Source organism: Carcharodon carcharias, chromosome 7, assembly GCF_017639515.1.
Source record: "Carcharodon carcharias isolate sCarCar2 chromosome 7, sCarCar2.pri, whole genome shotgun sequence".
Taxonomy (NCBI): domain Eukaryota; kingdom Metazoa; phylum Chordata; class Chondrichthyes; order Lamniformes; family Lamnidae; genus Carcharodon; species Carcharodon carcharias.
Genome location: NC_054473.1, coordinates 153,184,707 through 153,204,117, shown reverse-complemented (window position 1 = coordinate 153,204,117; position 19,411 = coordinate 153,184,707). Strand labels below are relative to the sequence as shown.

The 19,411-nt window shown below is 39.6% G+C and overlaps 2 protein-coding genes across 2 annotated transcripts in view; one reads left to right on the top strand and one right to left on the bottom strand.

Annotated features, from left to right (window-relative positions):
• Nucleotides 1–755: 755 nt before the first annotated feature.
• Nucleotides 756–2,422, bottom strand: LOC121280268 (regulator of G-protein signaling 9-binding protein). The gene is made up of 2 exons (XM_041192083.1): nt 2,245–2,422; nt 756–2,081 (listed from the first exon to the last, which is right to left on the bottom strand). Exon 2 carries the CDS (start codon nt 1,996–1,998, stop codon nt 1,279–1,281), a length of 720 nt encoding a protein of 239 aa, XP_041048017.1. The 5' UTR covers nt 1,999–2,081; nt 2,245–2,422; the 3' UTR covers nt 756–1,278.
• Nucleotides 2,423–2,540: 118 nt separating this feature from the next.
• ankrd27 (ankyrin repeat domain 27 (VPS9 domain)) overlaps nt 2,541–19,411 on the top strand; it is a 98,627-nt gene continuing 81,756 nt past the window's right edge. The window contains exons 1-5 of the mRNA XM_041192033.1: nt 2,541–2,690; nt 6,241–6,375; nt 12,787–12,906; nt 13,613–13,769; nt 16,329–16,483. Of these exons, the coding sequence (XP_041047967.1) occupies nt 6,274–6,375; nt 12,787–12,906; nt 13,613–13,769; nt 16,329–16,483 (534 nt within the window). The 5' untranslated portion in view covers nt 2,541–2,690; nt 6,241–6,273. The remainder of the gene's footprint in view (nt 2,691–6,240; nt 6,376–12,786; nt 12,907–13,612; nt 13,770–16,328; nt 16,484–19,411) is intronic.

The following is a 19,411-nucleotide window of genomic DNA, read 5'->3' as shown; positions in this document are numbered from 1 at the left end:
CTTGTAGAATGTGCCAAGCAAAGGAGATCTGGAGAGAGATGCAGTGGTTTTTGTCGAGGTTTATCCCAAGCAGTGCTGTGACACAGGACTCTGTGCTCTATGGGCTGATCCCAGGAATGCACATCTAGACAAACATTAACTGCAGCTGGAGGATCATCAACTCGGTGAAAGATGCTCTTTAGTTTGGCCGAAACTTGTTGGTCTTCCAGTGCAAAGAGTTGTCCCCAAACCAGTGTTGCAGACTGGCACATTCCAAGATCCAGGACTATGTGCTGAGGGATGCACAAAAGTTTGGGGCAGCTGCCGCAAAGTGCAGTAAAGGAAAGGTTGATATCTAAGACTTTTCTGCCATAGTGCACCGAGGGGCTGGGAATTGTATAGACTCCTCGGGCTGTATGACGCACAATGAATATATGTAGTGAATACTAAATGTATCATAATTGTATTGAAGCACCTCAGAGTGCAACATGATCTATGTTGATAACTTGAATACCGGATGTCTATAATATTCATTGTTTGTATTGAAGCAACTCATGATCTATGTGGAAAAGTTGAATATGATTGCACTTTTTGTGATGGCCGTTTTGATATGTTTTGTAATGTTCTTTCAGATATTTTATGAATAAAGTATATTTTTCCAAAAAAAGAGAAGAATGGTCAAAGCCAGTAGAGAGTGCTTCTGACTTCTTGCAACTCCCCATGCTGTATCTAGAACAAACATATCTGAGAAATGACCAAAAGTAATTCACTATCTGTCAGTGGAAAAGAAAATTTAATAAGATCTAACATTTCAATTGGCTATCAAAGTTGACATTTACTATAAATACTGTACAGTACATTTCAGCTCCATCTGTGCATAGTAAAAATATGCAGTTTACTACAAAATACTGGCATTAACACTTAAAACATTGCTTTCTATATGAATACACTTCAGTTGACATACTGGAATGATTTTGTTGTATCACTCAGAGGCACAAATAGGAGCAAGATACACAAACACTGCATTCAACGCTGCTTCACCTGCAAATAAAATGTTCCTCGCTGCAGAAAGGACTAGATAGATAAATATATAACACCGATGGGGCTATAATTGTTTTCCCAAAACAAAATATACTGCTATGTAAACATGGACCAGCAGTTTACATAATTGCCTTTAGAAAAATGCTGTTCAATTCATAAAAAGTAAACTAGATTAAGCTATGGGTCCCACATTTTAAAAAACAAATTCCCCAAATTATTTGCTTGGGCAGAATTAAACTGGATGTGAACATTGAGGTGTTAAGCAAACTTCACAATACACACAGCCAGAACAATGGCAAATATTAACACAGCACTGAACATTGCTCCAGCAAAGACCTTATTGGTGTCGCACAGCTTTTTGTTGCCATCACCGTGTACGGATATCATGCCAAGTGATGAAGCGCCGGCACTGACGGTTGACTTTAGCTCAGTACCAGGTTCTTGTTTCGCTTCCACTGTCCACTGAAGTACGTTCACCTTCATCTCCATCTCGAATATCATTTCCCCGACTTCACTGATATCTTGTTCCAATTCGTTCAGATCGATAGTGTCTATGTCGTTGCCCTCTTCATACTTCATATTCTGAACACTTATGGCACGAGCAGCCACAGCAGATGTTCTCCCAATCATCCCAGTCTGGATGAGATGTTTTGTGGGAACATTCAATGGAAACTCCTGACCCAGATCCAGAGCTCTTCTCATGTCGATCTCCAAGATCTCCATACATGTAGAAAATAATACCCACAGCCGTTCGAATTCAGCTCGATCATCCTTGCTGATAGTTTTGTCCTTTAAAATTGTTGTTAGCTTGTTTTTGTTGGCACTTGCCAACACCTGCGCTTTTTGCCTGGTTTTCTTCAGTTCTTCGCGTAAATTTTGAGAGTCTGATGTCCCACCAACACAGATAACCAAATGTCGATAGCAAGCAGACACTTTGTTCAGGGCATCCAAGAGCGTCTTACATTCGTCCTTCACCATTTCAGTACTGTACTCAACTGCGATCCCTTCAGATACGCTTGTTATAGACTGTTGTCGCGGGTAGATTTAGTGTCGTAAAAGCCCTAAAGAGAAATACGAAGTCAAAACTCAAAGGGACTCCACAATTATCCAACTTGATCCAATAACTTTACCACAGCCAACCATTCATTCATATTTCACATCTGGCTTTATTGCTTTCTTTCTTGCCTTCTTTCCATTTCGCATCAACTTTCTAAATTACTGTACCTGAGCATACAACAGTGATTGCAAAACTTTGTTTTAACCATATCACCTCATGTAAAAGCATAAAAATATGGTACACAAATCTAAATAGAAATCGCTATTCTTGAGCGAGTCACTGCATAGCTTCAACGGTTCGCAGTCTGCTTGCAGACTAAATACCAAATACAGAGCCTCTTAATACATCACGTGCTCTCTAAACCAGGAAGTGAAACCTATTTCCAAATGTTTTCATTCTGCTTCATCTGTTGGTCAGAGCCCTGCCTCAGGGCAGCGCCGATTGGCTGAGAGGCCAACTGTGGAAGGTAGTGTGGGGATATGATTGGTCAGCAGGTTTGTCAATGACACGAATGGCAACATTGTTTCCGCTGTCAGTAAGACACGCAAAGAGAGCTGTGCTAAAAAGTTAAACACCAAGTAGGGGCTGAAATGACCCAGTATATGGCCGTTTGGTGAGTGTCTTGTTTGGCTCTGTTTCATGTTAGGACACCAGAAGAGTCGCAGATGTGTTCAAGTTGGTGGGCCAACAATCCCGGTCAGGCTTTGCGCTGGCTAAATAGGATTCTCTCTGCGAGGCCTGCCTACGTTTCGTATATTTATGGTGGCGGCATCACCAGGGTTTATATATATTTTAGTTAAAGAGGAAAGTGTGTAGAACGTGACGTCAGCTTGTGTCCTGGGGAAATCTTCATTTCATATGTGTGTGATATAGTTCAAACTTTAACTGAGAAGATTAAGTGTCCAATTCGGATAAATAATACGGTTTTAGTGGCCAAATTATTAGTAAATTATATTGACTGCCAAGTTATTAAGCGTAGCAAACCTCGTTTGATTTGGAAACTCGTGAGGGGAGTTTCCAGTTATAGTGGAGTAAGACCGATATGAAAAACGGAAGCTGCTGATTCTGTTGAGAGCAGAACACGTAAGCATATTTTCAAATTATTTTTAAAAAGTATTGTCGGTAAGTAATAGAAAATGACACAACTAATGCAGGCTGTAGAAAATCTTTTCTCTGATCTGAATTGTTTGTAAGGTGTCATCTTTGGCTCAGTAGTAGTAATGTCAGAAGGTCGTGGGTTCAAGACCCACTTAAGAGGCTTCAGCTTATAACCTTGGCCGACGCTGAAGCAGTGCTGCATTATTAGAGGTGCCAACTTTTTTGAATTTTCTAATGGGATGTGGGCATCACCGGCTAGGCCAGCATTTATTGCCTATCCCTAATTGCCCTTGAGAAGGTGGTGGTGAGCTGCCTTCTTGAACCACTGCAGTCCATGAGGTGTAAGTACATCCACAGTGCTGTTAGGTAGGGAGTTCCAGGATTTTGACCCAGTGACAGTAAAGCAATGGTGTTATATTTCCAAGTCAGGATGGTGAGTGGCTTGGAAGGGAACTTGCAGCTCGAGGTATTCCCATGTGTTTACTGCCTGGTCTGATGGTAGTGGTTGTGAGTTTGGAAGGTGCTGTCTAAGGCGGCTTGGTGAGTTCCTGCAGTGCATCTTGTAGATGGTACTCACTGGTGCCACTGTACATCAATGGTGGAGGACTAAATGAATGCTTGTGGATGAGGTGTCAATCAATGGGCTAAAATGATGTCCTACATGGCCCCTCAAGTGGATGTGAAAGATCCAAGGATGTAAATGTGTTGAAGGTGGTTCAGAGGAGGTTTACTAGATTGATACCTGGAATGAGTTGGTTGTCTTATGAGGAAAGGTTGGACATAATGTGCTTGTTTCCACTGTAGTTTCGAAGAGTGGACTTGATTGAAGTATATAAGATCCTGAATGGTCTCAAGAGAAATTATGTTCTCTGAGGGTTGTGCGGCTTTGGAACTCTGACTCAGAAGCGGTGGAGGTGGGGGTCATTGAATATTTTTAAGGCGGAGGTAGATTGATTCTTTTGCCTGCCAAGAATCTAAGGTTATTGGGTGCAGATGGCAATGTGGAATTTGAAACAAACGATCAGCCATGATCTTACTGAATGGCGGAGCAGGCCCGAGGGCCTACTTCTGCTCCTATTTCGTATATTCATATCCCATGGCAGTACTTGGAAGAGCAGTTTTCTGGCTGATATTTATTCCTCATCACTAGGCAAGCAGATTTATCTGTTGGTTTATTTTATCGCCTATGTGGGGATTTTGCTGTGTGCACATTTGCTGTCACATAGTATTATGACAAAATTAACTGCACTTCAAAAATAATTAATTGACTGTGAAGCATTTAAATAATTGTTTTAGATTTAAAATAGAAAATGTTTATTTACATCCAAGTTGCACTGCACAAGTGGTGATCCTCTTTGTTCACTGATGCTTTGCATTTATTGGGTACCTGGATTTGTCAAATGATAAACTTATCTTAAGGATGCATTATGCCACCACTTGTTTCTGATATACCTAAAATCGAAAGTGAGGTGGGGGAGAAGAGGAGGAGCTTTCCCTTATAAAGTGATATGGTAGTTGTTTGAAATATCCTAGTGCTCTTGGGTATTTATTGTACCTGGTCATTTTTTTTTCATGAGATTCCAAAACCAGCCTTTTTTTTTGGCTCTTGGCATATCAATTCAAATTGCTGTCAGTAGCTGAATGGACAGCCTCAACTTTGGTGACAAAGAAGTGCATAAGCCCATGGCAACTCGGGAATTAGATTGATGGAGGCAGTTTGTAATGCAGAAAGGGCCTTTGAGATTTCTTGCGCCCTCTCAACTAATCCTGGATTAGTAAAATGATTTCATTGGTAGGGAGCAAGAGCAGATTTTTTTTTTAAAGTGATTAGGCCAGACCTGGTAGTGGACAGCCAGAATGGTCATGAACCTAAGGCATTCATATTTACAGATATGCAGCCCTCAGATTTAAGCCTGTGAAGGTGTTTTTAGTGCTGATGAGGGATATAAGGTTTAGGAGATAAATGAGGGTTCTTGTGGGGTTGAGGACACTGAAAGCAGACTCAGGAGAATGGTAGAGTTTCTGACCATTCTCCACCCTAATTCTGAACTTGCTACACTCTATATAGCTTATGCTGTTATATCTCCACCCAGCTCTTACCAGGCTATTTTTCCCATGAAACATACCAGCTGTTCCATTGATCCCCTCCTGAATCAGCACCTCAAACCTCAAATACCCCTCCTTGACCAATGCTTATCAACATCAACTGCCCTCTCTCCTCAGTCATTATTTCCACACACTTCCCTCCTCCCACGCTTTAAAAACTGTTGTAGTTGTTCCTTAAAAAAAACTTTTAACCCTTGCATTCACTCTGACTACAAAACCATCATCATCCATGAGTTTAACTCCAAATAATTTTATGCAGTTCACTGCAGCAGTTGAGAGTTTGATAAATGTCCTGATTGTACAAATTCTTACAGGCTATATAAAGAAAAATACAGATGAAACATTTTAATCCCTTTGAGGCTACAGTTTATGTTGCATAGAATGCATTAACAATACTTCCCAATACTTTTAGAAATGCAGTATCCTGATTAGCCAAATATTGTACTGCACTTATGAAATACCCCAAAGTGTTCTTAATCAGTGCACAACCATTCTCTTTGCCTCCCTTTCCTGCTCAAAAGTCTTTGTCATGGCAATGGGATTTTCTGTTGTTGGCTAATTAAAAGGTCAACTCTTGTCTGATTTAGAATGCTTTTTTGAAAATTGCAGCAGAAATGCAAATCAGTATGCTTTCAGCAGCATATAGTTTGGAAGACAATGTTTTTGCTGAGCTGCTATCTATTCAGAAGCTTTTCATTTGACTGAGTGTTGCAAGCTCATAGGAAAGTGAGGAGCCAGCAGTAGCAAACTGCATGTTTGTTGAGAGATTTTTTGCTGTTTGTTCTGTAACAATATTTTAAAGTTTTCTAAAAAAAACTTGTTTTTCCTCTTATCTATAATTCTCCCAATCTGGAATACCTTTATTCTTTTAGTGCTACAGCATTGATAACTGTTGTATTACTGTCATGCCTTATATTTAATGTATTCATGAACATTTTATTTAAATATTTCTTGCACAGTTGAAATTTAGAACAGAAAGTGTTTGGCTGTCCATGGCTATGTATGATGAAGATATTTCGAGAAACCCTTTCTATTTAGCACTTCAGAAACAGAAGCCTGATATGTCCAGTCGTGTAGCAGAACTGCATGGGATTGTGAGTATCAAATTAGTATTTTTGTAAAGAGGCTTGAAGTAATTTGCATTTTGTTTTGTTTATTTGTACTCCAGATGAGGGATTTTCTATGTTAGGATTAGAATGTTTCCAATTTTGTCACCTAGTGCTATTATCAAACACTGTTAAATATAAAAAGCTCCCTGGTCTGTGCTTTAACTTGGCCTTGCTGCACCAATGTGAATTTCCAATTTCCCACTCATGTTTTTGACATCTTTGCTCCACACTGCCGACTTAATGTCAGTTGGTGTGAATTAGTTGACAGTTTGATTCCTTGGTCTCTTCTGCAATAAGAACCAGGTTGTTACTGCACAAATATATGTTTTCATCCTTGCGTAGCTGTTAGAGCTTTTAACTTCAATATTAATCCATCCTGCAATGGGGTAGGAGGTTAGAAATTTAAAAATGAGGAATGTGTCCCCAAGCTGCCTTGTGTGCACCCAGGGTGGGTTTTGTGTGGTGCATGTGACTACTGTTGAGAGGTGGCAAACTTCATTAAAATATTTAAATCAACCTCCCAAAGTGCAACTGGGAGCCTGATGTAAATTTGACAGTTATTAGGTGGGGTTCCCAGTGTTTGGGACTTCTGGAAGTAAGAGGGAGGTAGGAGCTGTTAGCTAAAGGAGGTAAGTTCCTTTTGCAGCATTCCTTGAGGGCCAGGAGGAGCAGGAATGCTTCTCCCATGATGAAAAATCCCTGTACCAAACCCTGACATCTTATATCCTCGTCTCTCCCAATTGCTGGGACCCTTCCCCAAGAAGCTAAGTGCTTTTTGTCACTCTTATGGACCAGAAAGAGTAGTACTGCTCTTCCAACTTGCCCTGTGATTGACCTCCAATCCCCTCTTTGTGCCATACCTGTGATCGAACTTCCCTCCAATCATAATCTCTTACCTGCCTCATGTTCATGATTACAGGGGACTATCCCCAAGCCTGTGGCCTCCTGCAGCTGATTTTTCCAGCTGGTAGGCCTGTCAATGTGGTCAAATTCAGGAATTCTGTATCCTGACTGCCTAGTTTTCACCAGACTATAGCATTCCTCTGCACCCTCCCTGCCTACCTGTAAATACCAAGGCCTTTAATTCCATTAATCTGAGCTGGATTTAAACATAGGCTGCAATGTGCAAATAACATGTATAAGGAAGGGTGAGAGAAAAACTATCAGGCCCTTCAAGCTGGCACTGCCCATTCCTCTACTGCTTGCCACTGTCCCTGCTGCCCCCCGCCCCCCTTGGGAATATGCCCTCCTGGGGCAGGCAAGAAAAGAATTATGAAACCTGCAACCAATCCAGGAGAAACTATTCTGGCTTCTTCGGCAAACAACGAATCTGAAAGAGTTAGCTGTCGCCCATTTATTTATACAAACTCAGCTGACTAAAACATAGCCAATATTACTGGAAATATCACCTCTTTTGAGGAAGTTGACTGGTTCTTTTTAAAGGGCCAGAACAATTCTGTACTCGCCTCTTCTCTCAACAGTTTGTTCCAGTAAGGCAAAGTGTTAAGCATTTCATTCTTCTGCACCATGTATGGCCTGAATTTTTCCCGTGTTGGGCTGGCTTGGCAGGGGTAGTTGTGGAGTCGCACCGCTGTTTTACGTGGGCAGGCCAATTAAGGCCCGCCCAGTGTACTACACAAGTGGTTGCACACAGCGCTAACTGTGCGGGCAGGGGTAAGAGGGAGAGTCAGGGCCAGCACTCTTTCGGGTCCCTGAGGCATGGAGCTGCCTCAGGGAGATTGAAGTGGTTTTCAAAAATATTTTTACAAACATTAAAAATTTAATGAAACATGTCCCCTTGTGTGACTGTCACATGAGATGGGACATGTTTTTATTTTTCATATAAACTTTTTATTCAAGTAGTAAAAGCTTTAGGAAACCTTATCCAAAATCGTAAAGGCTGCTTGGCCTTTCTGCCTGCCCGCCAACCGTAAGTTTGAACGGGTGGTGTAAATGTTACGTTAATTACTTTGTTAATGGCCTTAATAGGCCCATCAATTATTGGTGGGTGCACAGCCAACTCTGGCGTGTGCCCGCCAAACGAAACATCACAAGACAGCGCAATGATGTTGGGATGCATGCCTGATGTCATCGCATGTCATTTTATGCACCGGAGTGTCAGGCCCACCCCTGTATGCCGACTGAAAAATCCTGGCCTTTGTATTTTACAAACATGATTTTCATTTTTACCACCTTCATCCACTATAAATAATTTGCCAAACTGGATAATAAATAATCCCCTCATCATGTTTAAAAACTACAGTCGCGTCCCTGCTTTCCGTGTTTCTCCAACCAAAACACACATTACTGGAACACACCCCTAGAATGCTTAGCTGTAAAATTTCGTATCATCCAGGTTGCCCTCCTCTACATCTCCTCCCAGTCTTCGATTGTTTTAATCATATATAGGATTATCTGGTGGGCTGGTTAGTTCAGTTGGCTAGATGGCTAGTGTATGGATCAGATATGGAAAAAATACATATTTCCCTCATGTATGATTTATAAATGGCTCTGATGTAGTGGCAAAAATCATAAATTTAATGTTGGGAGATGGCCAAGAAAGATATAGTTATACAAGAGGCTTTAGAAATGGAAGAACAGAATTACTTTTTTGAGCAAACTTCCTGAAATGGATAAATATTATGTTGAATATATTAAGAAATAGGAGCAGAAGTATGCCACTCAACCCATTGAGTCTGCTGCACCATGCAATAAGATGTTGACTGATTTGATTGTGGCCTTAACAGCACTTTCTTGCCTATTCCCCATAACCCTTGACTCCCCTGTCAATCAAAAATCTATCTAATTCAGCCTTGAATATATTCAATGATCAACCTCCACTGCTGTCTGTGAAGAGAATTCCAAAGACTAATGATCCTCTGAGAGAAGAAATTCCTCTTCATCTCTGTCTTAGGTTTAAACAGTGATCTCTAGATTCCCGCATGAAAAGAAATATCCTTTCAGCATCCTTGTCATGCTCCCTCAGAATCTTATGTTTCAATATGATCACCACTTGTTCTTCTAAACTCCAATAAATATAGCCCCACCTGTTCAACCTTTCCTCAGAAGACAATCCCTTCATCCCAGGAATCAGCCCAGTGAACCTTCTCTGAACTACTTCCAATGCCATTATATCCTTCATTTAGTAAGGAGACCAAAACTGTACACAGTAATCCAGGTGCCATCTCGCCAATGCTCTGTACAGTTGTAGCAAGACTTCCCTAATTTTATACTCCATCCCCCTTGTACTAAAGGCCAATATTCCACCTGCCTTCCTAATTACTTGCTGTACTTGCATGCTAATTTGTTCTGATTTCATTACAAGGACACTCGGATCTCTCTGTACCGCATCTTCCGCAGTCCCTCTCTATTTAAATAACAATCTGCTTTTCTATTCTTCCTGCCAAAGTGAACAAATATTTGAGCCCTGCATCTTTGTGTATAAGTAATGAATGTAATAGTTATGCCCCATCATTTATTTCAGTCAATTTGTTGCATTACAGCAATGGGCCAACCACTGTTGCATTTAAGTTGCTTTGAGACATGACAGAGCTGGACCCTTCAGGATCAGGAGATTCACTACTTTCTTGTAATAAAATTGATTTTGTTTTCCCTTCCCTCCCCTACCTTCCTCCAATTCTCACCCTTGGACAAGCAGGCCAAGTAGCATGCTGCTCTCTGGCTGTGCTTGCTGCCCTTCAAACCTTTGCATGGAAATGTAGAAATGGCTGAACGTCACTGACTTTTTTTTTCTCTTTTGTCATGAGGGGATTTCTTGCCTTTACTTGGTATGTCATCAAAATGACCTGATTGATGTTTGCCATGTGGGAATAACTTTTCTTTATATTAACTATGAATGACAAATCTAACCTATGAGGTTTGTGTATATAATCTAATATTCTGATTATTCTGTTTCCTTCTAATTTTTTGAGAATTAAAACTTGTTAGCATTCTTATTTTTTGAAATTTTTTGTGAGGGGTCACATTTTTGTTTTTTTAATCTTTCTTTAATGAAAGGAATTGGAGATTAGTTTATGTATTAGTATATTATATTTAAGTGTTATTGAAAACAGCAAATTTGCACAGATTTAGGAAGAAATCATGGACTGTAGGCTTTGAACATGTGTATTAAAGCTAGACAAGCCAGTTTCTGGGATGTCATGTTTCACTGGCTACTTAAAACTAAAACAGTAAGGGTTAATTGAATCATTCCAGTAGACAGAATGGCCTTTTATTTACTTTGAGAATTTTAGGAGATATTTTCCCACACTCCAAGTGCGGAGGATGGGTAGCCAGTTATGCTGACAGGCCTAGCAAATCACCTGAACAACGAAAAATTCAAAGAAACAGGCTTTCCATGGACTGAGAATGTGGAAAAGACCAGGAGACAGATGTACAATCAACCAGCTAGGTTTGGGAAGAAAGCCTGGTTTAGCATGGGGAAACTTTTTTTTACAGAAGACTGACCAGGAAAAAGCTAAGACACCTTGCTGATAGCGATTGTCCATTTTTATTATTATTATTCTTGAGAAGGGAACTGTGGTTAGTTAAATCAATGTGAGATTATGATTACATTCATTACTACTGTGTACATTAGCTTGCCATATATCAAATAAAATATCTTAATTTATATCTGACCTCATTTCATTAAAGTCTTGCAGCCTGCCTTCAAAAAGCTTGGAGAAGTTTGCACAAGGGCATGTGAAAGACACACTATCACTTTAGAACTTTATTATTGCATTCCTGTATCATATAATTTGATACCGGGCAGTTTTTAAAAAAAGTATACAAGCATGAATAGGATTGAGTTATCTGTACAAGACTCAGAATCCAGGGGCTGGATATGGACATAGGGACACATCTGGAAATTCTGGTGTACAAGTTTTAAATTATTGTAATGGGATCTTCTCAAAATACAGCTGGATTGTGTAAAAAGAGTAATTTCTAAAATGAGAATTCACTGCAGAACAGCTATCCAAATTATGATGGATGCATCACATGTGGTCCTGGAGCCTCAACAACCAGTTGCTTGGCACTGTGGGTCAGGTAGTTTTTGCATTTATATGATTTGTGTGCCATTTGAACATTGGAGGCTTTGAGATTTATAAAGGAGTGCTTGAAGCATCTTTACCTCATTGGCGGATAAATTGTCAAAATACCAAGATATTTTAGTATCAACAACATGAGATATTTACAAAGTAATGCTAACATTGATTTTAAACTTTATATCAGGTCTGTGAGGCTCCATGAGATACACAATTGTCTATGAAGGCAAAAGACTTAAAACACTACCACACTGGAACATCAGTAATGACAAATCTTGTATGAAGATGTTAAGTAAAGCATATTAGTATTAAATAGATTTATGCTGTCGTATTTTACTATACTTTGACTAGAAAATATTTGTAAATAATTTGGAAGACATTACATTGTAGTTACAAGGCATGACTGTAGTTCAGGATTCGTACCATGAAGTCTGCCAGTGTGTTCCGAGTTTGTGGCACATGTGTTAAAGTTTATGTTGGCCTTATTATCTCTTGCAAGAGAACAAACCACAGCTGGAAGCCGAGATTGGTGAGAAATCCAATTTCTTGTATCCATTTCTGGGTGTTAAATCAAACTTGGGAAGATGAATACTGGATCTACCCTGGAAGGTGACAGTTGGTGAATTCTAGGTGTGCAGGGCACCACCTGAAAGAGGAACTGGATGCCTCGGATATGTCAAATGAGGTCTGTGGCCAGTTGTAGGATTGCAATTGATTGATCAGCAAATGGGAGGAGCTTGCACCACTCTTGCTCTTGGTTGTTAAACAGCAATCTAAATCCTCCTGACCCTGTTGGTTGGGTTGGATGGTAGGAGAGAAATGGCTTCTTAGGCTACTTTGATCTGTGGACAAGTCTGAATTTTGTTAATAGCAAACTGCAAAAGTTAACAATATGGCTTTAAACACCCATGATGAGAATTTAAAATACAGCAGTAGTCAGGGATCCAGTTGCGGGTCGAAGAGACATACAGAATTTAAGGATTTTTCCAGCTGCTTCAATTGGATAGAACCTTGGAAACACAAATTGGGAACTTGAAGGAATTAATACAAGATGATTTATTTCGTTTTCAATTACATTTAATATTATTCCTGTGTGGGAATAACATGATGCATTAGAAAATAATTTAGTTGTTGGAAATATAGTGTGTGTATAATATACAAGACCATTTAAGATATTGTACATAATACAGACAATTCAGACAGTATGCATTTTGAAGAAAAGCTGAAGGCTTTTTAAATGCTTCATAGCCTAGGTTCTCTATATATTTGTCCTATAAGTGTTCTCTTTTCTAGTTTTAGTTGTTAAGGCTTTCTTTCCAAATACAATAACATTACTTTCATATTGATTTAGGTGTTGGTGCCATGCAAAGGCAGTTTGTCACAAGGGAGCCTTGCTGCTGCCCACTTTGAGTCGTACATCTTGCAGCCTATGGATGATGCTAGTAGTAGTTACCGAACATTAAATGGAAAGGCAAGTGGTTCTTTTTAATGTGCTGTACTCCTTTTTCTGTCCTGTTGTGTTTACTTTAAATAATTTCATCCAGAATATGTGATTTTTATTTTTGCAATGTCGTTACTTCTTGCATACAAGAGAAATAACAGAAGATACACCAATATTAATTTTACTGAAGAATGATGGAAAAAAAATTCCCTTGATTTGAAGTGTTGATTCAGACTATTGAAAAGAAGATGTGGTGGTCAACAACAGCAATGTCTTGATTTTAAATTTCTCATCCTTGTTTTCAAACCCTCCATGGCCTCACTCCTCCCTGTTTTTAAAATCTTCTCCAGCCCCACAACAGCCTGAGATATCTGCGCTCCTCTAATCCTGGCCTCTTGTGTATCCCCAATTTTAATTGCTCAACCATTGGTGGCCGTGTCTTCAGTTGCACAGGCTCCAAGCTCTGGAATACCCTCCCTATACCTCTCCAGCAACCTACCTTGCTTTCCATTTTAAAACACTCCTGTAAACCTTTGACCAAGCATTGGTCATCTGACCTAATAGCGCCTTGGATGTTTCATTATGTTAAAGGTGCTATATAAATTTAAGTTGTTGTTGATATGATGAATAAGTTCTGATGGTCCATATGAATACTGTAGATAACTTAGGAAGTTTTCATTCACTGTTTGAACATCTCTTTTTTCCCTCCCTCACTGTAAACAATTTGCAATTCCAGGAAGTAACTATCAGAGGAAACCTAGTTAGCCTGGGTATTGGTTTTAGCTCGCCATGTGCCATTAGAATCCTTTTTGAAGAAACTTTCTACACTGAGAAAGAAGAAAGTTTCAGTATCTTATGTATTGCCCGACCATTGGAAAAGGGATCCAGTCCGGGTAAGTGAATGGAAATCTGTATACTTTCCTTGCCTACCTTAAGTTTATAAATGATGAACTATTCTTGTATATGCATAAAAGTTTTCAGTACATTTCATAAAAAATGCCATTGGACAGGAAAGTTTTTCAAAGGGGTTGGCATCTAATTATAGTTCATTTTGGTCACAGACTGTGTAATCTAGGCAAGGAATATACTTGTGTTTTATGTTTTTTTTAAGTAGCTTGACCTGTGGTATTTATTAAATAATATTCTTTAGACTTTATATATTCTAATTTTATTTAAACTCATGGGTGTTACCTGTCTTATCAGTTATGGCCACATCTTAGCAACATTTTGTTGGAAAGCCTTGGCACCCGAGTACCCCCTTCTCCCCCTGCTCTTTAGGCTTTTATTTTTCAACTGAGGAGGTGATGCCTCTGGAAAACTACTATGTGGATAGCTTTTAAAATTTAAAGTTTGAACTTGATATGAGAATACCTTTTGAACGATTCTTATAGGCAAGGTCATTTAAATGTCTTATTGTATCATTCCTTTAAGCACCCAAGTAGTTTGTTTTCTTAAAAACAAAAAACTGCAGATGCTGGAAGTCCAAAACAAAAACAGAATTACCTGGAAAAACTCAGCAGGTCTGGCAGCATCGGTGGAGAAGAAAAAAACTAGTTGACTCGAAACGTCAACTAGTTTGTTTTCTTGTCTGACCTCTTGCTCCCCTCTTTCCCTGATATTACCTTTTACACTGAATTTATTACCACTTTAATTAGAAAAATGCAAATTGATTTTGCAAATTAACATCTGTACAAACTAGTTTTTGCCCTGTTCAGTTAATGATCCAAAGTACTCTCCTAAATGATAACAGCCCTGAACATTTAAAGTTGTCCTTTGCATTTAGTAAAACAAATGCAAATGTAATGATTTTAAAGAAGCAACATAATGGGAAACGGCCTGGCTTTTTGAGGTAGTCCGGACAGCTATGCTCATACCACAGAGGACAGAATAGGCCTATTAAGTAACCATGTTATTCCAGAAATTTTGAAATTTGCAGCTTGGGGACTGAGCAATAGAGTGCAGACCTCAGTGTTGCAGCCTGAACTTGATCTACAGAATAGTGTTGCTTGCTGGAATTGAGAGTTATTCCTGTTTTTGGGACTGGTTGGTTGAAAGCAGTGAGGAGAACTTGACTGACCAGCCAAACTACATTGGTCTCAGTAGTGTTTCAAGTAACTGAGAAGGTGTGCTTTAACTGAGTGGGGAAAGAAGATTGCCACCTTGAATTGTGTAGGAAGAGAAAAGTATGTTAACTTGAATTTGGTGTGGGGAGAGAGGGATGGGGTGTTGGTAGGTTAGAGGGGTGAATAGAATATTATTGATTTTGAATTAAGTGAGGGGGAAGAATAGTGACAACTTGATGTAGAAGTGGCAAAGTGTCAGGCTGAACTATGATGGAGGGAGAGGAGACTGCCAAGTTGGATTGAGGGAGGCATTAAAAGTGCCAAGATAAACCAGGAAGATTGAAGGAAGAGAGTGCCCCCATGAGTGGGTGGGGAGTTAGATATGGCACAGGTCATGGCATACTCCCTGATTGTGGACAAATTATTCGGGAAGTGTCACTGAACAAGCCAAGTGTTCAGCTGGAGAATTTGCTGTTAATGTGTCTTTGCAACATAATGTAATATCATTCTCCACCCCTCAGCTCTGGGCAGAATTTTACTTACCCCTGCTGGTGGGTTTGTAGGCCGGGGAAGGCTGTAAAACTCTTCGGATGGCCTTCCCATTGGGCTCTCACCTGCCCCGACTCTGCAATTTTATGGTGTGACGAGTGAGGCCAGGGCCAGCCCCTCCTGCCCTCGCCCCAATTGAGGCCCTTAAGTGGCCAATTAAAAACCACTTAAGAGCCATTTCCTGCCCAAACTCAATTTTTAGGCTGGCTGGAAGAGTTCAGGAGTGGGGAGGGAGCTCAAAGTGGCTCTGCTCAGGCCTCGGACAGAGGGGAGTGCCTTCATCAACAGCCTCCTTTTAAAATTGGGCAACCCCCAGGCCCCCAAAAGCCTGGCTGCTGCAGGTGCTTCCTCTCTGCCCTGACTTCTCTACGAATGTCCCTATTCCCTTTGCCCACCCTTTCCTGGGCCTCTCCTCCCTCCTCTCCCTGCCCTGAGACCCACAAAACTTACCTGGCCCTGGACTTGAATTCTGCTTGCAGCTCCAGTCCAGAACTAGAGCTGCCGGCCTGTCAGATTGGGCAGCAGCTCTCTGAGGCAGGACTTCCTTCTGACTGAGGGGCTGAAGTCCCACCTCCAGCCAATTAATGCTTGCTAAATGGCTGCAGGGCTGTATTGGTGGCAATGTGTTCACCACCGACTCTTCAGATGGTGGGAAAGGTAACACCACCATCTGAAAACTCCTGACCTCTGTTTCTGTAGTGAAAAGCCTATGCTGTTACAAGGTTATAATAAGCATAATACTAAATCAAAGTTCAATGAATGCATGATACTTTTGTATTGTTCTGTATATTTGGTGCATTTTACATTTGCATATCTGTGCTAAAATATTTTTATTTTCAGATGAAAATCCATCTCCTGTAGATTCCTACTGCCTGAAAAATTTTGAGGATGCTAAAGAGTTTTTGGGTCGACAATTATCCAAAGTTGATGAGTACATTGAGGCATTCCGAAACTCCTTTAAAGAGCTCGAAATGAAAAGCCTACGGCACCATATAGTTAGTAACTGTTATTTTGTGTTATATTTCCTCCTGCAATTTAGCCTGGTTTATTTTACAGTCACACTATTAAGGTTAATTTGGGAGGTGAAGGACATGTTTGTTTTTCTTTCTTGTGTTGGGGTAGACTGACACTGTCTTAAGATAAAGTTCATCAGGGAGAATGTTGCATCAATGTACATGTGAAATGCCATTTGATTTTTGCAATTTGTGTGCAAGCAGGTGTGATTTTTGTAGCACTTTGTCACTTCCTATCTTCTGTACAAAGCTTTCTTTAGTGCTTGTTTACTGTTGCATTCTCTCACTCTCATTGGCCCCGGGCCCCTTCTGTCGTGCCCACACCCTCTCAATTTCGCTCTCTCAGCCTCCTCCTCATTATAAACTTCAGCTAACTAAAGGTTTTGAATTGCAAGTAATCTGGGGGGGAAAAAATCCACTGTGCAGAAATAAGTTCCTTAATTTAGTTGACTGAAATATTGGTGCAACAGGGAAATTAGGTATGTTGCACAAACTGTATTCAGCTAACAGATATTTGGGAGAGGCTGCTGACTTCAAATATTTTTTAAAAATTGAGAGACAAACCCATGGAAAAATGGCAACTGTTTGTTTTTGAGTGATTTGCCATAGTTGGGGAGGTGGAGGCGGAGAGAGAATGGAACATTACATGGTGCAACTGCATCCCATGACATATTATTATTCTGATTTAAAATGGAAAAACTTATTAAAGCATCATCTGCAGGGATGATAGCAAATGATGACAACTAGCAGCAGTTAACATTTAAATACAAAAACAATATAGTGCAAATGCTGGAATTCTGAATTACAGATAAAAATGCTGGAAATATTAGCAGGCCAGACAGTTTATTTGGAGAGAAAGGTTTAGTTAACTTTTTATGTCCTCAATTTTTTTTTTGTCAGAACTGGCAATACTTGAGATGTAAAAGGTTTGAAGTATGATGCATCTCAGCTTCCTCCTGAGGTCCCCAATATCAAATATGCCAGTCTTCTGTCAGTTCAATTCATTCCATGTTAAATCAAGAAATGGCTGAAGAACTCTGACACCATATCGTCAGTAGTACTGAAGACTTATGCGTCAGAAATAGCCACACCCCTAACCAAGCTGTTCCAGTACAGCCACAACACTGGCATCAATCCAGTGAATAATTGCTCAGGTATGTCCTATTCACAAAAAGCAGGACAAATCCAATCCAGCCAATTGCCACCCCATCAGTCTACTTTCAATCATCAGTAAAGTAATGGAAGGTATTATTGGCAGTGTTATGAAGTGGCACTTACACAGCAACAACCTGCTCACTGCTCAGTTTGGGTTCTGCCAGGGCCACTAGGATATGTTTGGGAGGATATGTTTGGTGGGAGCATCACTCTGAATGTGGTGGAAATGAAGGAGGATGGTCTGTTAAATGTAGAGCCTTCCATGCTATCATAGACTTTCTCTCTTGTTCTTTCTATCCCCTTTCCTTATCTCTTTACTTGTTTAAAACTTGTTGCATCGCTAATTTTGTCCAGAAGACCATCAGTCTAAAATGTAACTCTCTTTCTCCCTCCACAGATGCTTGTCAGTTTTAGAGGAAACATGCAATCCATGTACAAATATTAACAAATGAATTATTTCAGATGTGCACTATGTAAAATATTCTACTTTTTTATATGTTATATATTTTACATACTTTTTACTATGTCGTCTTATATATTCATATTAAAGTATTTTAATTTGTGAATTTTTAAACTTCCAGAATCATTAAAAAATATACAGTTTTATCTCCAGTTCCAAATATTTATATTAACGGCAATACCATTTCTATCTAGCGCCACAATAATACATTCTTCATTATCATCTTCCCGTTATTAATATATCACCTAACTTTCCATCAGCAATACCACAGAAGGTCTTGCTCATACTGTACACATTTGCTTTATAAATGTTGACATATGAAGATATAATGAGTTTATATTTAGTTTTCACACTTGTTTGATTCAAAGCAAAACAGCAACAAATCCGAACTGAAAGTGTGAAGAATGTAAAGATCAAAAACAACATACCAGCCTGGATTTCGATGACATTTTTCCCCAGGCTGTGACTCTGATAGTTAAAGATACATTCTTCAGTGTGTGCCATTTCTCAAGATGCATCAATAGCATATAGCCAACCTAACTGTAACTGTTTCTGTCTGTCTCTTTTTAATGGCATATTTTTCTTTAAATATTTAAAACTGGTTTCTGTGTGTTTGGGAGAGAGAAAACAGATCCACTTTAAATTTGACACTACTGATGACACAGTTGCAATTTTTGTATGTTTTCATTATAATACTTTTGTGGAAAATTATATTTATCCTTAATAGTTTTAATTTTTGATTATGAACATGGTTTGAATACAAACTGGATGATGTTTAATTTTAATATAGACTATTCATATTGTTTTAGAGACTGACTCAGAGAAAGAAGCAGGGTGACAGTATCTTTCCTCATACAATTTGCCAGCTATTGATAGTTAGAAAATGTGCATATTCTAATTAGTGGCAGCTGGGACATAGGATGTGAATCATACATATTGATGTTTAGGACTTAATTGTGCATTTAATTCAATATTTGCACTAGCATCTTGGAAACTTGTAAACTAGTGCTACCAAACCCACGATGCTCTTCCCCTTCTGTGCCCCGCTGCCCTCTAAGATTAGTGTTGGTGGGCCTGTTCCCCCTCTCTAATCTCACTGGGTGGGAATCCTGAGGGTCTGGTTGAGCTGAGAATGCTCTAGTTTTCTAGGCCCATTTTTTTACCCTATGTTCTTGGTGGTCTTCTCAGGGAAACTTAACTGGTTATTTCAATATTGGCAGCAAAAATGAGAAAAAATGTAATTGTTATCTGCACAACTCTAGAACTGTAATCCAACCAAGGGGTTCCAAATTTTT